The 23,757-nt window shown below is 36.4% G+C and overlaps 2 protein-coding genes across 15 annotated transcripts in view; both read right to left on the reverse strand.

The window, feature by feature from the left end:
- Positions 1-8,657, reverse strand: part of nrcama (neuronal cell adhesion molecule a) — a gene marked incomplete at its 3' end in the record, with an annotated part of 49,977 nt that extends 41,320 nt beyond the window's left edge. For 9 of the 14 annotated variants that reach the window (XM_084111858.1, XM_084111869.1, XM_084111866.1 and 6 more), the window contains exon 1: positions 8,517-8,627. Of the gene's footprint in view, positions 1-8,516 lie in introns of all 14 variants that reach the window. The other 5 variants (XM_084111859.1, XM_084111867.1, XM_084111865.1 and 2 more) reach the window with 2 other exon arrangements.
- A 1,985-nt stretch (positions 8,658-10,642) lies between these two features.
- On the reverse strand, positions 10,643-23,583 carry pnpla8 (patatin-like phospholipase domain containing 8). The gene is made up of 10 exons (XM_084111074.1): positions 23,449-23,583; positions 20,779-21,835; positions 19,102-19,251; positions 18,852-19,003; positions 17,663-17,757; positions 17,395-17,566; positions 16,948-17,005; positions 16,668-16,862; positions 12,720-12,918; positions 10,643-11,899 (listed from the first exon to the last, which is right to left on the reverse strand). The coding sequence occupies exons 2-10, from the start codon at positions 21,652-21,654 to the stop codon at positions 11,625-11,627; spliced, it is 2,172 nt and encodes a 723-aa protein (XP_083967200.1). The 5' UTR covers positions 21,655-21,835; positions 23,449-23,583; the 3' UTR covers positions 10,643-11,624.
- Between the last annotated feature and the right edge of the window lie 174 nt (positions 23,584-23,757).

Raw genomic sequence — 23,757 nt, forward strand, 5'->3', positions numbered from 1 at the left:
AACTGTGATAAATTATTAAATGTTTATGCCACTGGCATTGAACTGCCCTATTATCATCCAGAGTCACCAACATGGCCAGAGGTCTCATTGTGGCTTTTTATCACTCTTTCTCCCTTTACCTTAATAGCCTAATTAAAAACAAAAACAAAAAAACAAATACATAATCTGAGCTCGGTGTAAAATATACCTATATGATATGCATCAGCTTGACAACTTCTTTCATCTCCCCTTCAAGTCATGAAACTGGCTCCATTTATGAACAGACAAACAGCTATACAGACAAACTACTTTAATGTTAACATAAAACAGCATTCACAACCTATTGTGACATAAGTGTATCTAAGTGAAACAGAATATTCAATGAGGGGAAAAGGGCAGACTTGGTTTGATCTGTTGGGAATGTAATGGTTCATGAAAAGTGTAAATTTATACCAATATGGAGCCAAACCTGAATGCAACTTTTTAATATCGATCAAGATTTGCTGTTATAGCTGTTAACTTAACTGTATTAAATACTTGGAACATTTGAAAAATATTACAGTAGACTAAAACAATGATTAAATAGCTATTTGTTTGATGGCTGACATTAACATGTTTATTAAACCAAGCAGCATGGTGAAGATCCTTTGCTGTTGTGTTACACTGTCCTGCACTTTGCCATTTTTCTGTATCGATTTGTGATGCTCAAGTCAGTCTGTCTATATTGCCGATCTACTGCCTATAACACAAACACAGAATTTTATGTGCTCTAAATCAATCCCTAAGTCCCAAGTTAATCCGTACCATGTATAAAAAGTCTTGAACATAAGCATAATGCATCAAGTTACTATGGAGCCCCTAAAGGGACATGGTGGTGGTGGGAAAAATATGAGATGGGAGGAAAAAATATATATTTCAATGCGTTTGCGTTCTCCTGCAAAACCGTTTGTGTTCCCCGGAGAAACTCAAAAGGTTTGCAAGCGAACCCAAAGTTTCTTGGGGAACGCAAAACATTTGCGGGAGACTCCTTAAGTTAATAAACACAACATTTTGGAAAGATTCATAAAGATTTGTATGCTTCAAATGTTCCTCACAAACATATTTGAGCCCTAATACTGTCAGACCAAAAACATAAAAGCCAAAGAAATGTTAGTCTGAAGTAAAGTGAAATTTTTTGTCATACTGTATGGAGGGCCCACATGCACATGTTTTCGATATTTATAACTCATAAATCATATGTCAGGAGTGACACTTATTCAATATAACTACTGCATTGATCGCCCGCACAGTGGCGAGTTCAGTCAATTCAAGCCTCTCTTTCTCCCAGCAAGCCTCCAGTCTTTCACCGCTCTATTCAAACGTTCGTTCTGTTCTTCAGTCAGACTGAACACCCGCCAGACCCTGTCAATCTGGATTCAGTGGAAGTAACAGGGAGCTCATAAAACACAATGTACACAAGGAACTGCCATTATTTATAGATTAAAAACTGCAATTAATTTGGGGACATAAAACAAAAAGCAGTTCAGTATAGTTTCAGTATAGAAGCTTTGTTAAAAGCAGCGTTTCTATTTCTCAGTATTTAACGTACACTCACAGTCCCATCAGTCAGGCTCAATTAACTCTTAATTAATTAAAAATAAATTAGTTAAAGAGGAAAAGAGAGAAAGAGAGAGGGGAAAAAGGCTGAGTTTAAAGGTATATGTATCAGTTTCAGTGTGAATGTGAATGAGGACAGACATGAAAATAAAGTCTGCTAAGAGTAGTAAAGTTGTACAAGTTATAAACTAAGATCTTAATTTTTACAGTCAAATCTGCATAATGGTAGACATGATCAGAAATAATTAAGAATCTATTCATCTCCAATTCTGAATCCTCTAAAAACAAGGCAGTATCTGACAATATGAGACACATGATGCCAGTAAGTTAAAGTACTAGAATGTTCTTTCTTAGTCATTGTTGGTGGTTTGGTTTTATCCAATAAAAGTGGCGCATAACTGGGAGACACAAAATAATATATTTTTAAAGGTATGTTTTTACAAAATACAAATCCTACTTTCACCCGTTCATATCATAAACCTTGAACCACTGAAAACACCAAAGATGGCTTAACATGTTAAATTTAATCTATCCATATTTCCAGAACTCCAAATATCAATGCACTTACATAACTGGCAGGAAATAATCTACTCCTTAATTTGATATAACTCATGACAAGGGACTCAGATATGAAGCTCTAAACATCATTAAACTCTGCAGAAGTCTGTCTGGAGTGAGTCTCGGGTGCACGGGGGAGTTTGAGGTCTTCAAAGCAGGAAGTTGAATTATTTTAGGCCTCCATTGTGATTCACAGACATGCTATAGACAGAAACCAGCTGCCAAGGCTTTTTGGGAAACTTTTAAAGGCAAAAACATGCTTGTGACTCACATTAGATCAACATTAAACCCCCATCAAAGCATACAGGAGTGTTTGGAGTGTGTTTTGGTACAAGGGAGGATACAGGGTTCAAGAAGGAGGCCAGGAGGACAAGAACAGAAACCTGTCCCACAGGAGTGAAATTTCACAGGGCTTGTGGGCGCCATGACCTCCGAGTTATTTACACCAAGTCATAAAATCAACACAAATCTCTCCAAAGCAGCAAGCAGACCACAAACCACAGCTCTCAAATACCCATAAATCAGCAGGGTTAAAGCACAATGATTCCATGCCAATTTAAATATTTCACATTTCTCCGTGGTTAGGTTGGTCGGACGTTAGACGTTTTGCAACTAAACGCACGTTCTTGAGATGACACTGATCTGTTGACGCTAAAACACAAAGAACCAGTGTTTGAAAAGGTTTGCTACTTCTTACTGAAGTTGATATGACAACTACAGCTTCTAAATATTTACATTATATAGTTACAATTTATATCAGTGGTTAATTTAATGTATTTTAAAATGTAATTTATTCCGGTTGTGGCTTTCAGCAGCCATTAATTCAGTCTTCAGTGATCTTTCAGAAATAGTTCTCATTTGAATTTTTTTTATCTTCAGTTAAACTGTTTAAAATAAAATATGTATAAATATATAAATACATATACTGAGGTTCATAATATAACAACTATGGTTGGAGGAAAAATATATTTCAGTATATTTACATTTTATAGTTACATTTACATTTACAGATACACACACACACACACACACAAATAAAAAATCATAATATTACCATGTGCTGACCCAGATATCAACATAATTTTCAGAACTATTCAGATTCCCACTCCTAATGATTACTACTGTAAAACCAAAGAATTAGATCTTGAACTGTTGTGAAAAATTTACTGAGGCATAATTTAATTACCGACAGGCACAGACACTGAGACCCATGGGAAAATAAGACGAGGTGATCATAAATGATTATTTTCTTCTTTAGCAGGGGTGAGAGCGTGTGCACATTCACTGAAACACCAGTATATAAAATGCACTTCATCATAAATGGATCTGAAACCCATCTCAGGATAAAATGATCCACAATTAATTATTTTTTTCCAATAACTCTATTATGCAAAGAGACACTATATTGGTACAAGAGAGGACAGGGCGCTAACCAACCTCATCCTGCAAAATGACCAGCATCTGCTTTCAGTCACTGAATTAGCAGATGACATTATCAGCGCTTCAGTACATAGCCAGGCACAGAAAATAATGCCTCGTCCGATCAATGGACTGAGAAAGCACTGTATTATGGGGCAGAGAGCACATCAGTCCTCATATAAGTGGGACAATTGTTACTCAACTTGCTAGGGACATTGTTGTCCAATTCATCTGTTCGCAATTTTTTAACAATTCATAGCAATTATAAGCAGATATGCCTTTTTACCCTATAATGCACTTAGGCTGAACTCACTGTGTCCTTCATATCAGCTTCCATAATGGTTACACATAAAAGATAACATTCCTTTCCTATAAACAGTCCTAGACTTGAACTCTATAGCAAACCTCAAACGGAGCACATTTCCTCCTCTGCAAGAGCTTGCATTTGTGGTTAGTGTTAAAGTCAGTGGATTGAAAGAGGACAAACGCATTGAGGGTACGTTTACACGACAACAAAGTACTAAAAACAGACAAGTAATTCCTTTGCATTTTTCATGTACAGATGACACCACTGTCAAAACGATCCCCGTTCCCACGGATCTGCGAAAACGACTAAAAACGCTGTATTCTTCAGCCAGGCCAGTAGTTGGCGATGTCACTTTGTAAAGAAACACTAAAGACTGAACACGCAATATGCATGACGTCACCGTTTTCACAAATTAACGTTTTTGTAGGTTACACGGAGAAGATAACGGTATTGAAAACATCCGTTTTCACATTTGCATTTTCAGTTTTTAGTTGAAAACAGTGTTAAGTAAACGACCCCTCAAATTAAGTTCATGAGATGAGATGACATGACAGTTGAAAATGAAGAAAAGATGTAAAAATGTAACATCTTCATCTGATAATAAAAATAAAAAATAGGGTTACACTTTATTTTAAGGTGTCCTTGTTACAGTGTAATTATACAATTAAGTACTGAGTAATATTAATGAACTATAGGGTTAGGATTAGGATTAGATTTGGTTTAGGGTTAGTTGCATGTAATTATGTATAATTTATAGTAATTAAACTACATGTAACATGTGTAACAAGGACACTGTAAAATAAAGAATCACAAAAAATAGTATAGTCTCACATTACATAAATATAGGTCAAATTTAAACATTTATCCAATGCATTTTTGCAGTGCATTTTTCTCAGCTCATACGTCATAAGAGACGTATCCAGACAGATGGAGCTGAAAGAGCTTATATTTTAATCAGCACAACAAGTACTCCATATAGGAGGAAAATACATGCCACATATTACTGGTAGTTTTCACCATCCAGATTAAAATGCTTTTGCTTTATAATGTAATTCAATCAGAAGCATTCAGCTTCTGCATAGACTAAAATGGCACACATTTATCATACAGCACATGGAATAAATCACTTCTACTAAGAGAAACAAGTCACTATATAAGAAGTCTGTCATGTAATATTGCTGATCACAGCATTTATTTAGTTAGACCAACGATTCTGAAGCAGCAAAATCAGTCACAATCCATCAGAATCCAATAATTATTCCTTATAGAGAACATATTTAGGAAATCTTATTCATGTTCTGATAGGGTCCCATCAATAACTTGTGTATTTACTAATTTTCTGCTTTATTTTTTTAATCAAATAGCCTACACTGTTAACGGTGTTTTTCGAAGTAGTAAATAAAACAAAAATTATAGTTCGTTTTACAAGAAAATACTATTTCAGTCTTTGCTTAAAAATGTCATGTATTATTAAATGTGTTATAGGCGTACTTGTCATTTCTTTGTAATTATTTGTGAATTTCTGATTGAAAACTGTAAATCCTAAACGGGAAGGTATAAGATTTTCCAACTCAGATTGCGCAACAGATTCAAGTTGTTCTCACAATTTTGCCGCTTGGTCCAACAGAAAGCTTGACCTCTTTGAGCTGTGCTTCATACATTGCTACACTATGAAACCGCAAAATTTCACCAAAATTTCGCTAATGTAACCGCATTTAATAAACACAAATCATCCGCTGGTTAAAGAGAGAGGCACAATCACATGATGCCGAACATGTTGTCCATCTTCGGACATGTTTGACCTTAATCTCCACTAATCATTTATCAACCACAAGGAAGCAATAGTTCACAGTCAGTTTATGTTTTTTTTTTAAACATAACAAATAAACACAGGCATGTGAACAGAGATTTTACATGTGGCCATACTAAATAAATCTGTAATCCCAATGCTATATCATGCAAAGACCGATCTGAAAGGAAATAGAGGCAAATGATAGCTAAACACCAGTTATATTTCCGCTGACAATCCCATTGTTCAGTAATCTACTACACTTAGTATGCAAGATAGAATTACACAAGTTCATTGCGTTTAAATCAGGCTCAGAATCTAATGCATTAAAATCAGGACACAAGGTACATGTGGCATATTTGCAGAGCAATTATGAGCATGCAAATGTCTAGCCTGCCATGCCAATGGCAGCTGGTGCAATGTGTCTATGTAAATATCCAGCATCTGAACTTACTGAGTCACAAACAAACACTCCAAAACCACAGTAAAAGCTATTTATTTCCCTCCCTGTAATCCTCTCTTTGCATTATTGTCCAGTCATTCCATTCCAGATGGTAAGGCAAAGATGAGAGTGCATGAGAAGGCAAAGGTCCACGATGAAGCACAGCTGGCTTGGTGGCACGTACCTGGTGCCTGTTGTGCTTCATTAGCACTGCTATTTATTCCCATCCAAAAAAAAGTGTTTGATGTGGTTCCACCTGGACTCTGTGCAGAACACAATTTCATGGACTGAGCATAATTTAGATCTAAACATGCATCGACCGGACAAAGAAAAGGGCATTAGAATATGAAAGTTCATTTTTTATTCAAAACACATTCTTAAACTATCTGTAAAAATCCACCAAATTCAGATTTTCTATCTACTTCCAGAGCATTTCATGGAGCAATGACAAAGAGTCTAAATAATAATGAATTGCACCAAAACAATCAAGTCATGCAAAATTGACAATTTCAGAACTAGTAAAGAATCATAAATCAAATTCAATTTAAATAATAAAAAATATTTACACCCCTAAACATAAAGAACCTGTCCTGCTCCACAAATGGCTTTCTGCTCCTGTCTTCAGCTCTGATATCTCTCTCAACTGCATTGCCCGGGCATTCGCTCTCACACAGACTCATTTCTGTCGTTACAGTCCTATACAAATGCTAATTAACAATTGCTATGAAAAGCTAAATGGGAAACTATTCTCATCTCACTAAGAGACTTGTGGCTCTGCAGCACACAACAGCTGTTATGCACACATGCATACTAATATCCCATTGCCAAGGACATGAAAGCAAATGTCCCATATTTTCTCATTCATTAATCATCATTCAGTTGTATCGATGTTAGACTGCCTGCAGGTCACCTATGAAGCCATCAGATTATGTACCAAACTGCAGTGTGAACGTCAAAAAGAAATAGCCTAGCACTACAGTGACTTAAGCACACACAATGAAGAGGTGTGAACGTCAAATATAGTCAATGTCCTTAAGAGTTATTTAAAAATAAATCACCAATCTTAATTAAATCACGTTTGACATACAACAGCCTGTAACCTCATAAACACAACACACTACATTCTGGCACGTTTAGCATAATGCTGCATTCATTTACACCTGAGGCCCAATAAAAACACAGACCAATGCAGTTGGCCTGTGTTTCCTCACTTGACAGAAAAGAACAAGTGTAGCCTTTTTGCATTGTCCATTTGTGGGTTTTCAATATTTTAGTCTTTCTTCATGCTTAAATATATTAAAATATATTAAATATTCAGTATTTTTACAGCATGATGGGATGACAAGAAAATATTTTCATTTCATTTTCTCAAAATGCTCAACCATTCGATTTAACCCTGATCCCCAATGTTTTGTCAAATCAGACGATCATTTTGATTTAATTTATTAAACAGCTACCAACATTTGGTCCCAAACTAGGTGGATAATAGTTTAATTTTAGCTAAATGTTACAGTCATTGTTTATTTTTTTGTTTTTAAATATTTTCCTATTAAATTTAGATTTATTTAGAGGTCCCAGATTTTTGGTAACAGGGTTGTAAAAGTTACAACACCCATATAAATGGAATAGAAATAAACAGCTTAAATAATATTTCGTTTGAAAACATTGAGGCTGACAATCAACATTTCGGTTAAGTATAGCCTTTTACAATTTGCTAAAATAAAAATAATTGTGTAAAATACAAATAAAAACTATGTACATTTTACAAGAGTTTAGGCCCCATTTGCACCCTATTAATGGAAAGTGTATAAACGTTTAAAAAGCCTGTATTTTTTTTTTTTTTTTTTTTTTTAAGAAACAAAGACATGAAAGGAAGATGCAATAACGAAAGGAAGAGCCTTGTTCCCGTTGTCTTTTGTGGGGTTTCCTATGGCTGTAAACGTTTTTGTTTTTTTGTTTTTATCTTCATGCAATGACAGTCAGCAGGTCCATCTAGTTCTCAAATGAAAATGAATAAATACCCAATTCAAATATTTACATTTTAGAAATGCGCCATTATGAACAAATATTGAGGGTGAAGCCTGAGAATGATGGGAACACCTGCTGGTGGCCGAGCAAGATTTCAATGAAACATAGACTTTCATAATGGGCCGTTTATCGTGTCAATACAGCACGACACACAATGCAAGCTTAATTTTAAACGCCGTTCGGAATAAACGGACAAGTTTCGTGTATTTCAAAGAAACGCGTCCTTTGTGAGCCCTGCCATATTGCCGTGAAAATCCGCATCATCATCGGTTGCCATGGGAGAAGCACGACTGGATGCTCCTCGTCGACTCAAATACTGCACCTTACTGCGCATTCTCCTTACGAAAAGCGTCTCGACAGAAACTCTGAAAGAATAACGCTGCATTCATAAAACTCACCGACTGCAGCGATGAATCCTCGACCTGTCCGGTTTCATGGGATTGATGTAGGTTTGGTGTGTAGTGGGCGCGCGCCGCAGCCTCTCTTTCTCCTCGAGCGCTCCTGCTGCTGTCAAACGCGCAGCGCCGTCACGCGCACGCTCAGTGCAGGCGCAGCTGCAGCGACACGAGAGACTAATCAACGGTCACACAAACACCACTACTAGACTCTGTAATCCAGAGAGCACGCTCTGTATACTCTTAACGTTAAAAGAATGGTTCAAAAGTTTGTTTTTGAAAGAAACGCATAGCTACTTTTATTAATGACTGACTGAATTGATCGAAATTTACAGTAAAGGCTCCGCAAACAAATTAATCCATTCACACGTATGTTTGTGTGAGTGTGTTGTTTTTTCCATGTCATTAAAGTACAGTCATGGAAAACAACCTCAAATCTACAATTTTCAGTCTACACACAACTTTTTCAAAGTCATATTTAACCTTGTGTTTTTGTGCAGATGGATAGAGTTGCTTTGTGATGGGGTTTTTTTCTTCTTTTTTTCTCAGTGCAGGACATCTGATTTATGATAGCTTAGTGGTTTGGCAATGCAAGTGAAAATGAGCATGTTAGTCGTCCCACTGAACAGCATCGTGTCTGAAACCCATGCAGGCAGCCACGTCTTAAAACGTGAATATATGTATCTACTTACTATACACAAAACCATTATTGTTCTCAAGAGTCCTGGCACATTTGTAATATCAGGGAACAAGGAATATGGTGACATAAATGTAAAAAATATATGGAAGTAGTATGGTTACTGAACTAAAGAATAACCAAAATAGACTAGCATGTAGTGGGACTGAAAATAAAAGACATGGAAACTAAATTCTAACCAAAATTTTAAACAAGAAAGTATGTTTAAACAAGAACATCTATTCTGATAGGCTACCTAAAGTGCACTCTCAATACAACCGTAGCTCACGTCTCTCTGAGGTAATGCAGACTGGCTTTGTTTAAACGTCCCACTTCCTACACTGGTTTGCAGATGGCTTTGAAAACATATATCATCTAGAAATAATTGTACCAGAGCCAACCGGTAGTTGCTTATACAGTCTGTTCTTTTTCCAGCAAGGGAATTTTTGAGAGGCTGATCACCAATGAGTGGAGCTTGACATCCAGCTCTCTCGCCTTAACCAAACCCCAACCTTATCCCTAAACCTAATTAAGTTATGCTCCACCTCTTAGATCAACAGAAAATAATAATATTGCACTTGAGCATATCATTGGAATAATTTTAAGGACATCTAGGTTACACTTGAGGTGTCAGAATGCTCTAGTCTGGTCTTCCATTGCCTGGCTAAGGGGATTCTGGGAGGAGGTGATGCAAGAGTTGAATCAGACATGGTCCTATCTGCTCTAAAGCTCGTCGATCGATGGAAGTAACAACCAGTGACCTTCTCAGCTCTAGCATCTGTGTGTTTATGGATTACGACAAAAACTGCAGTGATTGCGTAACAGTAACAAGACTGGAAACAATATAGATTAGAAACTGTTAAATAAAGAAGGCATTTCCAGTGCAGTCCGCTGTCTCACATGTACACGGCAGCTCCCAGTAGCACTGAAATGCGGATTTGAGCATATTTCCATCAAATATAGTCTCTCCTCACACTCACCTGTGGGATTTGACACATCATTGAACATTTCCATGGATAAGACACATTCCTCACTTCAGGTTAGGCTACATAACTGAGGTCTTATGAGGAAATAACCAACCTCTCTGACCTTTATTGTATAAAGGTGGCTGATTTTCAGAGGCTCATCAGTCTATAAATGTTCATATTTCTCATTGGGCTATACAATTTTAAATATATAGAACATCTATGTGTTTGACTTCGGGCTTGACAGGCTGCTAAAATACCAGCTAATGTGGAACAACAGACAAACAGAAATCAATTTTGCAATTGGAAAAATCAATTAAATACTGCCAGTTTAATTACAAATGGAATAAAATGCTTGTGGTTCAGATTTAAATAGCTTTCACCTCAAGTAAATGTTAGATTCCCAATGATCAGCACTCTTTATCAATATTAAGAGGAACAAAAAATAGTAAGATAACATATCTTATCAGAGAAGGAAAAACTGAAAGTTGAGGTTTAAAAACCTTTATTTCTCTTCATAACCAGTAATAGTTTAAAGGTGTTATTAGGAAAAATCTGAATCAAGCTGTTAAAATTTAATCTACAACATTTTCATGATTTTACTTAACACATTCAAGGATTAATGATATGTTACATATTATACACTCAATCTGAACAGAACCAATAAATTATGTAAAATATTTTCCTGCCAAGTGCACACAGAAGCAGATAAAAATGTATACTGAAAAGCAGCCAATGCATTCAAACATAGTACACTAAATCATGATCACGTCATTAGTATTTCCACAATGACCAATGTAAGATTAAGAGCCATCTTCAGCAATAATACAACTGCATTGAGTGCTTTCAAAACATTCTGTGCAAACATTTTAACACATCAGACAGTGCTGTTGGTTCCTTTTGCGGTCTGACATAAAGGTTAATTACGGACATTTATCTTTGAATAAAAATTTGCACACACTTGGGTCTGTGAATCAGAAGCTCGCCTCATGCTAACTACAGTGCTGTTAATTCAGTCAACTCAACCTGCATTATTGTGCAGAATAAACAACTAAGGATTTTCTTGAGGAGACACTGAAGAGTTTTATCCTATTGTAAATTAATGGATCAAATTGACATTAGTACATCCCTACAAACAACAAGCAGCACATGCAGTAATAGCTAGTCAGTGTTGCCGCTAACATTTAATGCCTGCAAGGCTCTCTGTTTCAAACAAGACCCACAACAGGGACAATAACTATCCTTACAGTAACTACAAAGCCTTAGTTTTTGTAGCTTAGCTGTAATCAGACCAACAATGAACCTATTCAGTCTTCTTATGTGGTCGATATGAGGCAACAGACCTGATCCCCCTTTTTTAATTTATATGGCAATGTAACACTTAATTCCATTGCAATGTACAGTTTTCATTGTTATACATTAGAGAGACAACAATAAAGGTCAGTGGTTGTGCAAGTTTGGTTTAGAGTTTCAGAGTTTGGAGCGAAAGGGAAATCCATCGTACATGTCAGCTTTAAGTTGTGCCCATTCTGCCAGCTTTTGAACGACGCCCTTTTCTTGAGTGAGAACACTAGCCACTTTCCTTAACTTATTCTCGTTACGCTCCAGGTAGATGCGACCCTCACCCAGCAAGAAGTCCAGCCTGTCCTGCCTGCTCTCATCCAACGGGACATCCTCACTCATGTAAGGGTTCAAACGAAAGTAGGTGTTCGGGGGAAGGAGGGCGTCCAGCATCGTGTGGACCTCTACAATACAAAAAGAAAAGATCAATAGTAGTTTATGTAGTGAGTGACAAACAACTCTAACAATTGCAATGTTTCATCATTTAAAGAGAACATATTATGCTTTTTGACATTTTCAACTTTCTTTAGTGTGTGATGTTGCTGTTTGAGGATGAAAAGGTCTGCAAAGATACAAAGCATAAAGTCCACTTCAAAGGGAGTTATTCTATATATTGATTACGCCTTGATTGTAGTCTTGAGTTTTCTTCCGGGAACATACTCATCACAATATCCCTCATTTAAATTTAAAGTCCCGCCCAAGGCATACGGAAAAGAAAGGGGATGAGGCCTGGTTGAGTTGCGTTAGTAATGTGTTAATGTTAATGAGCGTTAATAACTCACGGTTATGGTACCGTAAGGAACGTGACATTTATGAAACACACTCAAAATGGTTGATTGATCACAACACACTGGTCCAGCCGACCAATCAGACCGCATTGTGCTTTTCGGAAAGAATAGGCTTCATAGAGAAAGAAACTGAACAGAGCGTTACAGACAGACTTGGAAGAGAGGTGCTGCAATAATGTCAAATATGTGGAAAAATAAGGTGTTTTTTGAACATTCAGGCATGAAAACCTATTCTAGTAGACCCCAAAAACAAAAGTCATATTACAGTTTTCATTACACTGTTGTATGAAATGTTAAAATCAGACTGAGAGCTGCTAATTTTTAACTTTGGGATCCTTCAGAGGGATATGCAGAGCCCTAGGTGCTACACACAGCACAGAACAACGCACTGACAGCAGACAAATGTATCCCGGATCATGTGACCCTATCGTCTCACCTTCGGTGTCTGTGGCGCTGCTGATGACGTTGGTGAGTTTGGTCTTTAGGCTGGTGTAAGTGCTTGAGCTGGTCTTGGCGACGGTTTCGTATCGGCCTGTTCCCAGAGACACCACACACTGCACAGGGGTGTTGGGCCACAAACACTTGCTCTCATGGATGGCCAGAGCAGTAGGGTTGTTGATCAAGAGACCACCGTCCTGGATAAAATCAAAAACATTAACCACATTTTATCAACTAACCATATTTGTGAGGGAGCGAGAAAAGATTCTTGTGTGCTCTATCTCAACTAAAATTGGAGAAACTAAAATATACTATTTAAAAGAAATCTTGAGGTTCTGCCAAAATAACTGCATCTATTCTTGTCCAAAAGCAAGGCTTCTTTGTGGAAATCTGGGTTATTCTTTGAAAAACTAGAGGTACAACATAAAAGAGGTGAATTTGCATTTCCAGCTGATATGATTATGGGAATCATCATCACTGTTGAGTATAATGGATGAAGGATCTCTCCTCTGTGGGAGACGTGGGTAGATGTGTTAATTTGACCTGAGGCATTTGAAATCCATTTACTTGGCATCATCCTTCTCCGTTTCAATGTCTCCTTTAAGGAGCACATCAGAGAAAACAAGATGAAATCGTCTGCTAAACAACATCCTTTATTTCTCTAGTATGCCCTACATTTTAGTGACACAGATACTGATGCAAATCAGTGAACTACACTCTGCTTTCTGAGTCCAAAGCTAACAAAGGATACGTCAACAAATCAATCAATCAAAAGCTAATAAATGGGATATTTCACCCCAAAATTAAAAATGGCATTATTTACTTACCCTCATGTCTTTCAAAGCCTGTATGCCTTTCTTTCTGATGTGGAACACAAAAGAAGATGCTTGGCAAAATGTCTAAGCTGCTCTTTTCCATACATTGAAAGTGAATGGTGACCATGGCTGTCAAGCTTAAGTTTCACTCTATTACTCTCAGAAAACTATCATATTGTTTTAGAAGACTTGGAATATAATAGGTCATTTGGACTACTTTTATGGTGCTTTTTGCAGATTGACAGCTAATGGTCACTATCCAGTTTGTTACAGGGTTATTATAGTTAACTTAACTATAACCATAAACTTTTTTTGTTACTTGAAATAAAATATAAATTTTGTGTTCCACATGAGAAATAAAATCCTATTTCCTCAATGAGGGTGAGTAAATGATGGCAGAATTGTAATTTTTGGGTGAACTTTTCCTTTAATGAATGAATTGATGAATCAATCAAATGAAAAAGGAAAACAAACAAACAGTTGAGGACTGGCTTCTTGTTTGATGGTTGAAAGCCCTTCAGAAGAGTATGCATAACAAAGAACAGGCCGGGCATGTTGAGAAGAAACTGAAGTGCTATTCAGAGCGAGAGAGAGAGTGAGAGAGAGAGAGAGAGAGAGAGAGAGAGAGACACAGAGCAGCTTTTCCACTGGTGGCATTTGGGGTCCGGGCATCGAGTGCTCTGTTGGCAACAGGGTTTAGAGCCAAGAGCCTCTACTACATTTGCATTTTAATTAGAACACATTCATCCCACACTGCAAAAACATACATCAAAACACATCACAGCAGCTTTGAATGAGGAATTATGGGAAGATTGACCTAATGAATGTGCATTAAGTGGGTTTGGTTGGCCCTTAGGCCAATAAACTGGAATCATCTACACAGACTATTAGATGAAGATCTAAAAATAGTTCATTCTCATCTTGTTCGACAATAAATTAGGCCTTACCTGAGGACAATGTCACTCAAATTTTCTCTTCTATTGTTCCCCAAAGAACATTTGACCACTAAATGAGGATTATTTCTGATGGACGCATGAAAGCAACATGTGGGTCAATGGTGTTTAAGCGTGTCCATGATAAAGAAAAGGAAGAATCTTTTTAAATAATGTACAAAGAAAACATTTGAGCATTTCTGGTTGGACCACATGATTTTTTTTTCTTTTTATATTAATAAGAAGTTAAGAATACTTTGTTCAAATACTATTATCTTTATCTAAAATTAATGATAAAATAGATTATATGAATAAAATGACAAAAGTCTATGCCAAATGACTTGAATTTAATTATTTTAATAATGCTTTTTTCCTTCATTTTTAACTTCCCCTAAAAAAATATTAAAATGAATATCAATTCAGAAATGAACTGTATTTTTAGTGTATTTTCTAATAAATTAATATATTAAAAATGTAAATGTATAAATCAACAGAAGAAATTACCTATGTGACATAATTTTTACTTAATGCCCATCAACAATATCTAAATTCATTTTAACTCAGAAATTAACTGTATTTTGAATAACTAAATAGATTTTTTTTTTTTCATGTAAAAAAAAAATCATGTAATTTACTCATGTGACATATCAGGACATTTTTTTAGTTTATGCCCCAACAAATATTAAAATGAATTATAATTCTGAAATTGACTGTATTTTAAATGTACTTTGAATAAATGAATAGATAAAAAATTGCCGTTTTAAACCACCATTTCTAAATACTAACAGGCTCATCTTCCTATTGACCACAGATCTCATCAGACTCTGAATGAATCTGGGCATTCATTTAGCTCTGTGACCAATAGCTTTACTGGCCTATTTGGGAACACAGGGACATTGTGGAAAGCAGTATGTGAACTTGGTGGGTGTCAATAAGCAGACGGACAGAATGACGCCTTCCTGATGGCGCAACAGCCACCGCTGAGGGCTACGATTCAACATTAATGTCTGCCGCTTGGCGGAGAGACTTTTAGGCTGATGAAACCCAGGCTGTGAGGGTGCGTTCAGTGTGGCAGCCGTGGCACCGTGCCAGTTTGAGCTGGATGAAGACAAGCAGACAGGCAAAAAGACCTGACAGCTACGCCAGTGTAGTGCAGAAACATATTCAGATCATGAACTATTAAAAATAACACACTTTCCTGAACAAATCTTCCTTGTGTATCCCTTCTGTATTACAGTGTGTATCTTGATGTATACTGTAAATACGCAGCCACATTCACATTCACATCAAGAACAATAACTTTAAAGATAACTATAATGGTAACTATCTTAGTGTCCACACCAGGGTTCACCAATCTCGGTCCTGGAGGGCCGCTGTCCTGCAGAGTTTAGCTCCAACCCCAATTAAACACACCTGAACCAATCAAGGTCTCACTAGGCATTCTAGACACTTTCAAACAGGTGTGTTGGAGCTGGTTGGAGCTAAACTCTGCAGGACAGCGGCCCTCCAGGACCGAGATTGGTGAACCCTGGTCCACACCAACGCACGATATCGTTATGTTTATGATAAGCCGCTTTAAAGGCTCAAGCTCTTTAAAGCAGGACTGATTCTGATTGGATGTCAATGTTTTTATCGTTCATCAGCTGGAAAAAAATCTTTCTAAAAGTGATTCCGACGGTAACGTTCCTCTGTGTCATTATCGTTTTAGTTGTGGTATGGACTCTGCTATACTTTTCAGTTTAGAACGATTTTTTAAAACTGTATGTTTATTGTTATAGTTATCATCCTTTGTGTGATGATTCAGAGAGAAGTGGATCAGAGAATTGAGGAGTCTAAACAAACCCTCTGACAGGAATCTCTTCAAACAAAAAATCTGAGAGCCACTTTAAGGCAGCCGAATTGAAGTGCCCTAAGTGACGGCACTCAAGAACACTAATGAGTCTGAATGTGCGGCACTGATGAGACAGCACAGGAAATAGTCCGAGTGCATGTACTGTATGTGCAGAGTTTGCTTTTCCTCCTCCTTCTTGACAACAACCTAAAAGGGTTTGCAATGATTTTCAATAGTGCAAGATGTCTGACCGAGGATAACGTCAAAAGTCAGAGGACTCATGAACATAAAGATAATATAAGGATATGTTGATAGCAAGAGCAGATAGAGTGTAGTAGATGATGCAGACCAGACTTTGTGTGGTTTACCTGGTGGAGGTCATTTCCTAGAACACATTCCTGGAAGTAGCCTGGAGCAGCGGAGGAGGCTCGAATGGCCTGCCACATTTTATGCTGACAGCCACCCAGGTAGTGTGAGCGAACCCCAGGCAGGAAGTTATAATTCCTGAAGACATACGCCTTCAGCGGCAGGCCTCTGTTCACTAAGGTGCTCACTGCCGACACCTAGTGGAAGCATTGAGTGATTTATCTAAACAGTGAAAAGATTTGAATTGCATTTTTGTTACAAATATATATATTTGAAACCCACCTTCGGGCATTTAGGGTTCTTGGAAGTATCAATCATTAGTCCCTCTCCCATTCTCTCTCTGTGGTGAATAAAAGGGGAAGAAAAATACATTAAATATAAACAGCAAATGAGATAGGCATTGTATTGTAATGAATTTAAGGATTTTATTTATTGCTATTTATTTTTGCTTTATATTCAGTGTATATGTGTCTCGTCTTTACCCCTATTATTTTGCTATTTCTATTTCAGCTTCAAAATATTTGTTGGACTAAATAGAATAATAAAATAAAAAATAAAAAATAAAATAAAAAAATAATAATAATAATAATAAATAAAAAAATATATAAAAAAAAATAAAAAAAAATAAAAATAAAAAAAAAAAAAATAAATAAAAAAAAAAAAAAAAAAAAATAAAAAATAAAAAAAAATATTGTGCCCCAAACAGGCTTGTTCACTTCATTGTCTTACTTGAGGATCTCCTCCCAAATCTGGCTGTCATAGTACGCGTGACTCCAGCCCATTTTCACTGTGCCCACAATCAGGTTTTGTTTAAAGACATCAGATCCCAACTTCCGATAGAGTTCCTCACACTCATCCAGAGGGATCTGGAACACACCCAGCATAAAAGCCAGAATGGCCCCTAAGAAAAATCATAGAAGATTTAGAAGACATAGAAGAAGAAGATTATTCACTTCTACACCTTGTAGACATTTTGCAAGTAATTTTAATAATATACCTGTACTAACGCCACATATGTAGTCAAAGAGCTGATAGATGGGCTTCCCTGTCAAACTCTCCAGCCTGTACAAAGCCTGTAATGCAACCAAACCCCTACAAAACAATGACATAAAATTACAGGCCTGCACACGTCACTGTACATACAGTATAAAAATGTTCATAAATCATGTTTTTATCAGTATAAAACATGAAACTAAAGGATCGATTCACTGAAGCAAATTAAAAGTTTAAGTGTAGTTGACGGATAAAATCATGCACAATACGTTTTTTTTTTTTTTTTTACACTTTAGGATAAACATTTATAGGGAAATGTATGCAAATGTGTTCAGTTATAGTTCAAATCCTATAACTGGTCACAATTTATTTATATATTTATAAGTTTTATCACTACTTAATTATTCAATTTAAATATTTCATAAGGTCTTTAATTGATAATTATATTGGTAACACTTTACAATAAGGTCTCATTTGTTAACATTAGTTAATGTATTAACTAATATAAACTAACAATGAGTAAATATATTTTTACAGCATTTATTAACCTTTATGTTACTTAACTTAAGAATGTTCATATTCCGGTTAGTTCACAGTGTGTTGACTAATGTTAAAAGAAACAACTTATGATCTTAAAAATGTATTAACATTAGCTAAGATTAACAAATGCTGTAGAATTAATAATAATAATAATATAATAATAATTCGTTACATTTATATAGTGCTTTTCTGGGGTACTCAAAGCGCTTTACATGAATTGTTATGCAGTTCATGTTAATTCATGAACGCAGAATTGTTAGTTCATGTTAACTAATGTATTTAACTAATGTTAACAATTACTGTAAAGTGTTACTATTATTAATTTATGTCTCTAGATCTATAATTATTTATATTTTTTTTACTTATCATGACCCACTGCTGTCACTTTGTTTATTTTAGTTTTATTTAAGCCTATATTGTTTATTTTAGTTTTTTTTTTTTCTAGGTAAAATTGTGACAAATTTAAAACATGAAAATTAGCCTAGTATGACAGACAATATCTAAAGGGATTGCAAAATTGTGTCAGTTCTATTTTTGGATGACCTACTTTTAGGTACATTTGGGCTGACCTAGTTTTATCTTAAAAGTCATTTCACAATCTGTTAACTTTAGGTTAATCATTTCCCCCCCCCCAACTATCATCTGTCTGTCACCTGGTGCCTCCTCCGTCAATGGAGAGAACACGTATCCCTCTGCCTTTCACCGGGTCATTGTAGCCCACCAGGGCCAGAGCCTGTCTCACTGCAGCCTGCAGCTTGACATCTCGTGCCTGCCTCAAACGCAACAGACAAGAGATGATCTTCTCCTGAACACAGCGAGAGAAAGGAAGAAATGAAAAACAGAACGTTATTGATTGAGATTACAACGTAGAAAAATAAAGTAGTCCTCCTCACAGACACTTACAGAGACCGCCACTCCTCTGGTCTCAGGAAACTCCAGCAGGTGGAAGCTCAGTTCCTCCACCCTGCTGATGGTGATCTTCACATCTGTGACTCGCTGAAGACTCTTGACCAGTGCTCTGGTTCGGTTATCCACACTGACACGTGCTATAATCTACATACAACACACAGAACGGTCACTTTTGATCTTTGAACATTATAATCAATGGGAAATTGATCTATTTTGCATAGGCAATAGGCTTCATTCATGAAACATGAGCAGAAGGAATTTGCGTGTAAATCAAAAAAATCCATTCTTTATGTGACAATTTATATACGAATGAATTGCAAACAGATTCATTCTGCTCCTGTTGCATGAATTATATATAATGTATAGTAATATACATAATATACATTAAAATAAATATATAATACTAAACTATGTATTACATAAACTATGTAATATATAATAGTTTTGGGGTTGAATCTATCTATCAAAAATAAAATATTGGATAAATTAAGCTTGTTTTTAGAACCACACACAATTTTGGTAATATATGCTAATATATATATAGTGGATGTATATATATATATATATATATATATATACAGTGCAATGCATAAGTGAATACACCCATGCTAAAGTTGACTAAAAAGTTGACTAAAGTTGACTAAAAAGAGGAATAAAAAATCATATTTTGGAAATTGAACTTAATGCCTTAATTTAAAAAATTAGGAAAAATCCAACCTTTAAGGACACCAATTTTCTTTGTGAATGAATAATGTATCGTAAATAAATAAATGTTCTTCCTTAAAATACATGGTGCATAAGTGAGTACACCCCTATGTTAAATTCCCATAGAGGCAGGCAGATTTTTATTTTTAAGTTTTTTTTTTTTTTTTTTTTAGGATACTATGCATCCTGATAAAGTTCCCTTGGCCTTTGGAATTAAAATAGCCCCACATCATCACATAGCCTTCACTATACCTAGAGATTGGCATGGGGTACTTTCCATAAGATCATCTCTCAATGCAAATCAAACTAGCTTTTAGGCTAACTGAAATAAAATCATGCCAATGAATGCCAAAAAAAAGTGATTTTTGCATATTAAATAGGTATGGTGAATGCTATGTGATGATGTGGGGCTATTTTAATTCCAAAGGCCAAGGGAACTTTATCAGGATGCATAGTATCCTTAAAAAAAATATAAAAAAAATACTTAAAAATAAAAATCTGCCTGCCTCTATGGGAATTTAACATAGGGGTGTACTCACTTATGCACCATGTATTTTAAGGAAGAACATTTATTTATTTACGATACATTATTCATTCACAAAGAAAATTGGTGTCCTTAAAGGTTGGATTTTTCCTAATTTTTTTAATTAAGGCATTAAGTTCAATTTCCAAAATATTATTTTTTTATTCCTCTTTTTAGTCAACTTTAGCATGGGTGTATTCACTTATGCATTGCACTGTATATATATATATATATATATATATTAGCATATATTACCAAAATTGTGTGTGGTTCTAAAAACAAGCTTAATTTATCCAATATTTTATTTTTGATAAATAGATTCAAACCCTGACCACACTGAAATAAATGTATCAGTTGTTTGAAACTCAAAGCTTTCACTCAAAAAAAAAAAGAGAGAACTCAGTTAAATCTATTCTATTCTATTTGCAGGGATAGTATTCTACCTTCTCCCTCTGAGACATCAGTTTCTTTGCTTTCTCCTCTGCCTCTTTCTCCTCCTTGCTTTCTGCACTCTTTGCATCCTGAGACACGGCCACTTCGACTCCGGAGGGTTTGTCCTTCTCTGCCGTGCCACCCTTTGAGTCCGTTCTAAACTTGGGAACGAGAGGAGTGATGTAGTTACCTACAAAAGCCTGGACGCTTGGCCTAGGGTAGGACAGGTAATGACTGATGCCTTTCCTTGGCGATATGGGGATGGCTGAAACGCCCTCGTCCTGAGCTGGAGCAGAAGGGGCTTGTGGACTTGGGATGGAGCCATCCTTGTCAATGGTAGATGGACCAGGGGTCTTTTCTTGTGTGGATTTATGGGACACAGGTGCTGCCATAAGGATATGATCCTTGCTAACTTTGGGAAGAGCGCTAGGCTGGATCTGAGATGTCGGTGTTGTGTCTCCTCTATCCTGCTGTGATCGTTTGTCATCTCGTGTGTCGCTTCCAAAGTAGGCATTGACATGTTCAGCCAGGTGACTGTACGTTTCATCCATGTCGGTTGTGAACGCAGCGGGCTGGAAGCGTTGCAGCGTTTGCTTTGCAACCCCGCTGGATGTGTTTCCTGTGCTGTTTGACAGATTGCTAATGGATTTTGGGGCTTCTTTAGGAGGTTCCATGTCTTTTTTTACTTCAATCTCCCTGGGCGGATCAGGTGCCGCCACAGTCATGACAGCTCCAGCCTCTGCCTCGGCGCATTCCACTTTAACTTCTATAGTTTTGGCTTGGGTTGAACCGGGTTTGAGGCGTGTGATCTTGGAGAAGAGGTCGATGTTCACCGTTCCGCTCACGGCCTTGGTAACGGTGTCCAGTGTGCTCCTGATGCGCGACATGCGGCGAGGTTACTCGAGGGAATTCTGGGATATTCCTTGAGAAAACACACTTGTGTGAATTTGGCATCAAAGCTACTGAGCCATGCGGAGCTCAATCAAAGCTTTAGCCATTTCACATCTGCTAGATAAGAGCTCGGTGCTTATTTATTAGAGTAGGAGCTTTCCTCATTTTAAAGGCGACCTGTAAAGTGAAAGATTGTCATTTGTTATTATTAAGTTAATAATGTCTAATATCATAAAAAGTAAGAAACCACGCAGAACATCCTTGCAAACGCATATAAATGTGCTAAAAACACAAACTATGGTTTGACTTGAAAACTTTAAATATAGTGCATGTATAATATGGACCACTTTTGTGTCCTTTTTGAAGTTTGAAAACTCATTTATTGTGACTACATGAAAAGAGTATCCAGGTCATTATTCATTTTTTTCAGTTACACTTTATTGGGTAACACTTTATTTTACTGTGTCCTTGTTACATAATTATGTTACATGTACTTACCATAGTATTAACAGTAAATTATGCATAATTACATGCAACTAACCTTCAACAAAATCCTAATCCTACCCTAACCCTATAGTAAGTACATGTAGTTGCTTAATATTACTCAGTACTTAAATATATAATTACACTGTAACAATGACACCTTAAAATAAAGTGTAATTGTAAGGTGACGTAGTAACATACCCTGCTTGTAATTATATACATAATTTACTGTTATTACTATAGTGCATGTAGTAATTTGTAACTACGTCACCTTAAAATAAAGTGTTACCTTTTTTTCCTACAGAAACCGTACAGGTTTGCAAAGCAAAACAACAACAACAACAACAACAAAAACGGTGAACTATGAAAATAATTTTAAAGCATTACGTCGCAGAGTTAACGCAACACCCGTCCCCTGTCTGTCATCACCATGGAAACCGACGTCAACATGACAGAAACACTGACAGCTATGGAGATGGACAGCGCAAATATCCCACAATGTGAGGATAAAATCAAAAATATCGACTGGATCTCATGCAAAGACTTTACAATCGAGATCGGAGAGCAGCAGATCAGGCAATACATGGACACATGGGAGATACAGCAGCCCGGCTGGCTCTACAGTCTGAAGTTTCTGCAGGAAACAGAGCTGGAGTTTAAAAAGCAATACCAGTACGGAGCCAAATGGAGCATCCCGACCCGAAGTACCCCGATCCCCACAGCCACAGCAAGCGTGTATTTCATCATAGAAATCTCCAAAATCAAACCAGATACACTGCCTGTGGACGTTCACTTCCTCGTTGAAACCAACAGGTTCAAACATATTCCAGGACAAACGAGGTTCAGGGAAAAGTGGCTGATGGATGTCATTGAGAGCAATAGACTGCTTATAGACACTGTTGGCTTTTAAAACGTCGAAATCTGTCATTATAACTCTATAGTGCTGTTTACAAACTATATATTTCAATGGAAATCAATTTAAATGATTTAACTGTTGTTTTATAAGCTGTAACACTGTATGTAACGTTACAGTTTTGTATTATAGAAATAAGAAACCTCTCTAAAGTGCCTCATATCAACCATAAAATGCTGTTTTTGCCAGTTAAGACCTAATTATCTAAGCGCAAATGCATTTAATATGTTTATAGAGATAACAATTTATTGTTTACATATGTTTTACATATTTTTTTAAGAGGCTGTTCATTGGACCATTGGTGTTGTTATGATCAGCTAAGACTGTAAAATACATTTCTCTGCTCTATTAAGAGGGAATTTGACATATTAAGCATACAGATAAAATTACATACCCGGCGAGTGCATATTATTCGCTGTCATTTCGTTCAGAAATATTTTGAAAACAGAGATGTATGAATCCCAAATGGAAAATTCGACAGGAAACGTTTAGGAACAGAACAGATGACATGATGTACACACAGCCAATCAGAGGGCCGCGAATCTCCTCTTCTTCTCAGTTGACAGGATCAACACAAACAAAAGGGAAAGAGCGCACTGCCAACTACTGGTAATAAGTGAAACAACACGCCATACAAAAAGTAAATATCATCCCCAGTCATGAAATGAAAAACTTTATAAACAAAGAATGTTTAGTTACGTAA

Source organism: Abramis brama (assembly GCF_963993115.1).
Source record: "Abramis brama genome assembly, chromosome: 4".
Lineage (NCBI taxonomy): Eukaryota > Metazoa > Chordata > Actinopteri > Cypriniformes > Leuciscidae > Abramis > Abramis brama.